General features: G+C 36.9%; 1 protein-coding gene and 1 long non-coding RNA gene across 4 annotated transcripts in view; both read left to right on the top strand.

Moving 5' to 3' along the window:
- The window catches only part of MRRF (mitochondrial ribosome recycling factor), a 53,585-nt gene that overhangs the window by 413 nt on the left and 44,526 nt on the right, over positions 1-8,646 (top strand). The window contains exons 1-2 of one of the 3 annotated variants that reach the window (XM_035015886.1): positions 34-64; positions 4,431-4,642. In XM_035015886.1, coding sequence (XP_034871777.1) covers positions 4,459-4,642 — 184 coding nt within the window. In that variant the 5' untranslated portion in view covers positions 34-64; positions 4,431-4,458. Of the gene's footprint in view, positions 1-33; positions 65-87; positions 784-4,430; positions 4,643-8,646 lie in introns of those variants that run through there. The other 2 variants (XM_035015885.1, XM_035015884.1) reach the window with 2 other exon arrangements.
- LOC118017732 lies at positions 6,069-7,539 on the top strand. The gene is made up of 2 exons (XR_004681224.1): positions 6,069-6,462; positions 6,546-7,539. It is a non-coding gene; the product is annotated as an uncharacterized LOC118017732 (long non-coding RNA).

The following is an 8,646-nucleotide window of genomic DNA, read 5'->3' as shown; positions in this document are numbered from 1 at the left end:
ATTATTATCCTACTTGATGATGAAGTGGAAGCTCAGAGAAATAACTACCAGGGTCGTGCGGCCAGTAAGTGACGGAGCTTAAATTACAAAACCTCAACTTTTAGCTGTTACTCTGTGTCTTCCCTTGGCGAACAGTTGTCATTTCAGTACTGTTATCTAGTTACAGAGTGTTTCTGCAGCCCTTATCTCATTGGATCGTCCTGGTAACCCTGACAAATAGTATTGTCATCTACATTTTACAGAGGAGATTGAGGTCCAGAGAGTTCGACCTAGCTGAGGTCACTTATCTAGGAAGTGCTAGAACCAGGGCTCTTTCCCAGGTCTTCTCTAAGTTTGGTGCCGTTTTCCTTTCACTACACTCCATTGCACTACCCAGAATCTGGTCTGACCTTTCATTTTACAGTTGAGGAAACACAGCCTAGGTAGGAGAAATGATTTGATACAAGTCATATGTCAGTCCTAGAGCTGGCACAAATGCTTTTTGAGTACAGGTAGTTATGAATCTATAGAGGATGGTTGGCAGGGAGTGATGAAGTAGGAATATTGGGATTCATACCTTCTGGCTCTTAGGCAAAAGCTCTTTCTCCACCTGTTAAAGTGTCTTATCCTCCTTTGGCCATGTCAGGGACATGATTCTGTACTATAGTCATGATACTATGAATAGTCAGATTCTATGTAGTCAGTTGCTATAAACACCTTTACATGGCACTGAATTTAGAGAGCATACCCTACTATCTCTATGTGGAAAATCTGGCAAACCAAGAGATCATTGAGGCACTGTTGGTAAGTAGATCCCAGGACCTTCAATCTGAGGCTTAGATTCCAAATCTTGAACCATAATTGTGACCTTGGTCAAGGACCTGCTCTTTCTAGACTTTCATTCATGTATTCATCACTTGTATTCAGTGTCTTCTGTGTTTAGGGACTGCTAGGTACTGGAGGTATGGCAATGAATAAGACAACCATAGATCAGTCCTTGCGATGGTTATAGTCTTGTGGAGGGAATTAGGCAATGATCAAATAACTACACAAATATTAGCTAATATTGTTTAAGCACTATGAAGAAGTGTAGGGTGTTAACAAAAATGGGCTACAGGACATTTGATCTAGTTGGGTTGGAGGAGACAGCCAGAGAAGGCATCCTCTGAGAAAGCGATGCTTAAGTTGAAATCTGAAAGAAAAATGGGAGGTAGTTCATTAAAGAGGTGGGGTAAAGTCATTCCAAGCAGATTCAACTTCAGCAGTATTTTGAAGACCTAGGAGCAGAAGGAATAGTCCAGGAAATGAAAAATGAGTGTGCTTATTTGTAAAATGTGGGTGGTAATCACATATCTGGTTATCAGATAATACATGTGAAAGTATTGAAAATGTACATATTATAAGCTAATATACAGCTGAATTGGGAGAGGTTGCTGGGAGAGTGGACAATGGGCTTTGTGTCCCTCATCTAGTTCTTTTTTAAAATTAAAATACACCTATGGAAAACAGAGAAGGTCAAGTTTTGAGAACCTTACCTTTGGAAAAACAGTATATGCTTCAAACAGTTTTAAAAATTACTTCAACGGTTTCAACAATAATGTCAGTAATTGCTCTGAGTGGTTTCAGGTACATAATAGTATAGTATAGTGGTTAAGAGCACAGACTGGAGCTAGATTGCCTGAATTCTAACCTTGGGCAAATTATTTATCTGTGCCTTTATTTCTTCATCCATAGAATGGGTATACTGACAGTACTTATTTCATAGTGATATCATGAGGTTCAAATAAGTTAATGTATACAATGTAGCACTTAGAATTGTTTCTGGCACATAGTTGTAACTCTGTAAGTGTTGGCAATTGTTTCATTTTTTATTGTTATAATTATCTTTTTAAAGCCTCATTAATATCACCATGGTAAAAATGGGGTGCAAACCAGCTCAGAGAGGCGAAATGATCTACCCGAGTTAATAAGTGTGGGATTCCAGTTCAACACTGTGTCCAAAGCCCAGGTACTTCCTGACACATTTTTCTCTCAGTATAGGTTAATTTTGTTGGATTGGGCTCCTGTGACAGTTCCTTTCCTCGACTTTAATGCTTCTGTGCTGAACTGTTAATATGCATGTCCTTAAGGTAAAGGGCCCAAGGGACTGCCTTTATTGAACTTCCACTTTGAAATTTCCTGACTTCTGTGCAATTAAAATCTGTGCCTAAAACATTTCAGCAATGTGGTTTATTTATAGAGTTGTCTTCCGGTTCACATGTACTGGGTCTCCTTTTGGGTACTGCATTTTCTGTCAAAGGTTGTTTATTTCTAACCCATTTTGATTTTCTGTTGCTTTGTGGATTGGTATTATGACCTGCAACAGGAACACCAGGAAACCTGTCTTAAATGGAGCAGCCAAATTGAGACCCCGTAGATAAAAAAAAAAAAAAATTAAAAAAACACATTATTATACAGCCATATTTGGATATAAGTGTGGGTTAGGCATTGGCTATATTAGAAAAATCTAGATATAGAAACCTCACTCAGAGCCAAATTTTGTGAACAGTTTTGCCGAAATAGGGCAGAGCTATTAGTTCCATGCCCTTGGACAGTGACAGTCTCTTTGAACCTCAGTTTCTACATCTGTAAAATGGAGATTACTATACTTTCTTTGTGGCATTATTGGGAGGATTAAGTGAAATATGTACAGCTAAGCAATCAGCCTGGGCCTGACTTCACTTAATAGCAGCTATTGATAATAATTAAAGAAGAAGAAAAGATACTTCTTCATTTTTTAATCCAGATTTGCTTTTACTGACTTCATATACTAATCCATGACATCTAGCATTCCTTGCTATTAAAAATCCCATCAGGAGAGAAAAAAATTTTATCAGGAGAAATAATTTGCCTTTGCTCTGCTCATTTGCTTTTCTTTTAAGAAATAATGGTAATGATAGCTAGCATTTAATAAGCAGATACTGTATTCCTGGCACTGTGCTAGGTGTTTTCCATATACTTACTATTTCATTTTAAGATCAGGATATTATTTTTCTCATTTTGCAGATGAGGTAAGTGATGCCCAGATAGGTGGAGTGAACTGTCCAAAGTTGAAATGTATATCCAAAAATAAATAAAATAAAAGCAGCTGGGTGTTACGTAGGTGATGGGGATGAAGGAGGGCACTAGTCATGACGAGCACCGGGTGATGGACAGAAGTGTGGAATCACGAAACTAATATAATGCTGTATGGTGACTAACTGGGATTTAAATAAAAAATTAAAAGTACATCCAGATTTGACTGACTAGGCTATCTTGTATAATGACACGCAAGATTTCTTTATTGTGTCTGACCCTTGTGTGAAAGTCTTTTTGAAAGGAAAGGCGATAGTTATCAACAGATACCCTTTTGGGGGCTCCTGCTGTCCACTGGGCACTACGCCCATTATTTTACCTGCATAAACTCATTTATTCTTCCCCACCCTAAGAAATAATTATAATTATCCCCATTTTACAGTTGAGAAAATCGAGGTGCAGAGTCAGGTTAGAGGCATTTAGTCAGTGGTAGAGCCAGGATTGGATTCCATCTGGCTACAGAGCACATGCTCTGATTTAGTTCTACTGCATCAACATTTTAGGATAGGATTTTCTTTTCTTTTTTTTTAATGAGGTGTAGGACAGATTTTCAAAGATAGTAGTAGCTTCCAGGTATTTGATGAGAATTGTTCTTGGTTTTAACTAAGTGGTAGCCAGATTCCTGGCAGATGCTAGCTGTACATTAGCTAGATGCTAGCATTTTTTCATGGTCAGAACTTTAGATGTATAATGTGTAACTTGTGTTAACACTGAGGAGGGTGGCATTTTCCAGAGCTTCAGTTCTGTAACATGGAAGACCTCAAACCTCAACCGTGCTTCAGACTCACATTAAAGTAAAGTGCATTCTAATTGGTAATCAGTGCATAAGGAACCAAAGAAAATTTTAATTAAATGCTGTCGTGTGAATTTTCCAGTCATTTTATGCCTGTTGAAATGATTTTTTTTAATTTAGTTTAAAGTCCTCTTTCAGTGCTCTGCCCTCCCTCTTTATAGTATAACTTTATCAAGATTTTTTGCCTTTTCTCATGTAAGGATTTAATTAGCATCATTAAAGATTTAGGCTGCTGCGCATTTACTTACTCTGTGTTCCCTGTGTACTCTAAGAAGCATTTGGTACAGTAGAAAGAGCCTGGCGATTTGGAGTCTTACAGACTATGGGCAAGTTACTTAAATCTCTGTGAGCCTCAATCTCTTCATCCTGTAATATGGGGCTAATCATATTTCCTTGGATGGCTGTTGGGAGGAGACAATATATTTAAATTGCCTAGCACATAGCTCAGTTTGCAGGGGTTGCTTGATAATTAATACAGATTATTTTCTGAAGTTGTAATACAGTCTGTTTTACTTAGATCTCCTTTTTGTCTTATTCTTTTTAGTGAATGTTCACAAGGATTGTCTTCAGTCATGGCCTCAGGTTTAAGGTGCTTCCGCTTGGTCCACCCTGTCTTTTGTAACTCCCTTGCAGCCTGGACCAGACCTGTTTCGGAAGGGATGCTGAAGACAGTGAGTGGAAGACAAAATGACCGTGGGCAATCCGTGGCCTCTCCAGCTGTACCAATCCGTCATTTTGCTACCAAGAAAGCCAAAGGTAGAGATATATGACCTCCTCCCCGCTTTCTTACATTTAGCCCTTGAACTGTCATAGCTGGAAGGGATTTCGGAGAGGTACTGAATTTCTCCCCTTGTGGAAGAATGAGGACATGGTGTCTCAGACAGTTCAGTTGATCAGCTTAAAAGATATCACAGTGACAGAGACAGTAATAGAACTGAGGGTCTGTTTGCTCATTACCATGCTGCCTCCCATGTTACCATTGCTTAGAAAATGTCTGAGTTCCTTCTTTTAGTTTTAGAATTAGAGATGTAAGTGCCAAGCAAATAAGACTATTTGTGGCAGAGATCAACATGTTTTCTCCTTATAGCAAGACCTATGTTGGAAGTAAAATTAAAACCAGAAGTTTGTTGGGTGAGGAGGTATTAGAGCCGTGGATTTAGATGGATGATCTTAATGGTTTGTGTCATCCAAGAATGAGACTTTGATATACCGCAGGTCTCAGCTTAAATGGCGTTTCCTCATGGAAGCCCTCTCTGACCTCTTAGACTGGGTCAGGTCCCTTGTTACGTGCACTCATACGCACGGTTATTTTACATTTGACGTCCTTAGCACAGCACTCATTAATTCATCAATTAATTGTAAGGTTAATTATTGTTTGTCATATGTCTTCTATGCCGGACTTTATGAGGATAGGGTCTGTATCTTGTTTAGTACCTAAGAGGGCCTGACATGTAGTATGTATCAAAAAATGTTGACTGAATGAAGGAGTGACAGAAAATTGTCAAGCACACCTGCTTTTTGCAGTGGTGGGTCAGGGCGTCCATTCCCAAAGATGGTGCTGGAAAGATGCTGCTGAGTATTTTTTCCACTGGCTTTTCCTTTTATCGTTTCTTATGGACCTTCCCTTTTCTATTAATAGGAAAATGAACAAGTTGCTGAAAGAGCATTAATACTTAGTTAGAAGACTTACATTCTGTTAATAATGATAATGGCAACAATTTTTAATCTGTATGTCGCACTAATTTTTTTTCTTTTTTTTTTTTAAAGATTTTATTTATTTATTCATGAGAGACACAGAGAGAGAGGCAGAGGGAGAAGCAGGCTCCCAAGGAGCAGAGAGCCCGATGCGGGACTCGATCCCAGGACTCTGGGATCATGACCTGAGCCGAAGGCAGACGCTTAACCATCTGAGCCACCCAGGCGCCCCGCACTAATTTTTTTAAATTCATATATTTAGTAAATTGATCCTTATCCAGTGAAAGAATTAGAATTATCCAGTGAAGAAATTTTTGTAATTATCTGGTGAAGCACAGATCTCACCATTTACAAATGAGGAAGCCGAGGTGCCTTTGTAAGATGTTTGTCCATGGTCACATCCAGTTAGTGGCAGAACTGGAAACAGGGGGCTCTTGATGTGCACAGCATCACACACATTAGCTACAGCGAGTAAGCAGCATCTTTTCAAATTTAATTGGCTATTTAGCTTTTATCTTTTTTGATTGCCTCTTTAAAAAGTTGGTGGCTTGACATTTTCTTCTAGGTTTATTGGATTCTTTCTGTGTTAGGAATGAGAGTCCTCTGTTGATTTTATGTGTTATAGCTGTCTGCTTTGTTTTTTACTTACCGATATCTTTTGTTGAGCATAAGTTTTAATATGGTCATATTTTTTAGTCCTTTTCTTTATTGTTTGTACTTTTTATGTCTTATGTAACAAATCCTTACCTATCCAAGGTCTTAAAGCTATTTTTCTATATTTTCTTCTGAATATTTTAAAGATTTTTACTTTTCATGGGTTTTTAATTCATATGGAATTTATTCCTGACTATGTTGTGAGGTTGGGAATCTAGTTTTCTAAAGTTTCTTTTTTATAATGGGTAATAAGTTCTGTCAATATCATGTATTGATTAGCTCATTCTTTACTCCTCTGTAGCATGTCAAGTGTCTTTTTATGTATTTTATTTCTGAGCTCTTAATTTTGTTGAATTACTTATCTCTCCCTACACTAAATTCCTTTCTAAATTCCAGTCACTGTCGTAATATCTTGAATCTGGTGGTATAAATCTCTCCTCATCATATACACACACTTTTTCATTTTCTTCTTTCTGGCCATTTGCTCATGTGTATGAAATTTATAATCATACTGTGAGTTTTTCTCTGTAAAGATTTTACACATTTCTTTAATCAGGTTTGTTTCTGGGATATCATCATTTTGATCACATACGTATATTTTTAAAGTAATTTTTTGGGCTATAACATATATGCAGGAAAGTACATACTTAACTTACAAGTGGTTACAGTTCAGAGAATTCTCATCAAGTGAACACAGCCTTGTAACCATCACCCATATCAAGATATAGAACATCACTCGTACTCTGGAAGCTTTCCACATGTCCCTTTCAGTTGTCACCCTTCAAAAGATAACCCATTTTATTGACTTTAGCACTGTAGATTAGATTTGCCCTTTTTGAACTCAGTATGGCTTCTTTTGTGTCTGGCTTCCTTTGGTAACAATCTCTTGGTGAGGTATGTCCATGTTGTTGCATGTAGGACTTGTTTGTGCATTTTCTTTCTTTACGGTATCCTAGTGAAGCCTTATACCACAACTTGTGTATGCTTTCTGTAGTTGATGGGCATTTGGGTTGCTTCCAGTTTTGAACTAAAATAAAGAATGCTACTATGAACATGCCTGTGCGTGGATTTTTGTGCCCCTATGAATACCTTTCTGTTGGTATACATATACCAAGAGGGGGGAGTCTCTGAGTCTTCGAGGATGCGTATATTCAGTTTCTCTACATACAGTTCTCCAAAATGGTCGTGCCATGTACACTCCTACCAAAAATGTTTTAGCTTTCTCTTTGCTCCACATACTCATGAACACTTGGTATATAGTCAGTCTTTTTATTTCTAGCCATTCTCATGGGTGTGTAGTTATATCTCATTGGGGTTTTAATTTGTAATTTCTTGATAATGATGGTGAGCCCCTTCACATTTGTTTATTGGCTCTTTGTTTATCCCCTTTCCAGTCTTTTGCCCATTAAAAAAATTGATTTGTAGGAGTTTTAACATATTCTACAGATAAGACTTCTGTCATGCATATGTATTGCTGATATGCTTGCCTCTTCATTCCTTTAATGGTGTTTTTTGATGAACAGAAGTTTTTGTTTTTGTTTTTTTAAAGATTTTATTTATTTATTTATTTGACAGAGAGAGAGGTTTTTAATTTTAATATAGCCCAATTTATCAGTCTTTTCCTTTATGGATAGTTTTTTTTTTTTTTCTTTTCTATTTGAGAAAAATTTCCCCACCTTAAGGTCATGAGTATATCTGTTACGTTATTTTATGGAAGATTTGTTGTTTTAAATTCATTTCTTTTTAAAGATTATGTGTTCTGTTTGGTTGCTGGTGAATAGGAACACTTTTGGTTATTATACGCCGATCTTGGGTTTTGCAACCTTGAAATCTTTTATTAGATCTATTGTTTGTATAGGCAGTTATAATATTTGTAAATAATGATAGGTTTGTTTTTCCCTTTCTAGTCCATATACCTTTTCTTTCTCTCCTTCCCTTTCTCCCTCCCCCGCAACTACATTGACTAAACTTGAATATAATTGAATAAACATGACTGATGATAGTAGGCATCCTTATTATTATTTCAGACTATCAGGAACACTTCTCATATATTAACATCAAGAATTACGTTTGCTTATTTTTTCAGTAGTCTCTCTTATAAACAAATATCTTCTGTCCCTGTTTTGTTAAGAATCTTTCATTTGAATGAGTATTAAGTTTTTATCAAATGCTCTTACTGCATTTATTAAGTTGATCATCTGTTTTTAAAAATTTTTTAATCTGTTAATGGGGTGACTCAACATCAGAGCTTTTTCTGATGTTAAACCACTTTTGCATTTTTGATATGAGCCCTACTTGCTTTTGATACATAATTTGTACGTACATTGCTTGATACGTAATCTATACGTATGTTGTTGGGTTTGGTTTGCTAATATTAATTTAGGGTTTTTGAGTCTATACTTTTACGTGAG

The sequence above is a fragment of the Mirounga leonina genome, unplaced genomic scaffold (genome assembly GCF_011800145.1).
Source record: "Mirounga leonina isolate KUSES-001 unplaced genomic scaffold, KU_Mleo_1.0 Mir_170, whole genome shotgun sequence".
Lineage (NCBI taxonomy): Eukaryota > Metazoa > Chordata > Mammalia > Carnivora > Phocidae > Mirounga > Mirounga leonina.
This window is presented reverse-complemented; position numbering and strand designations above follow the sequence as displayed.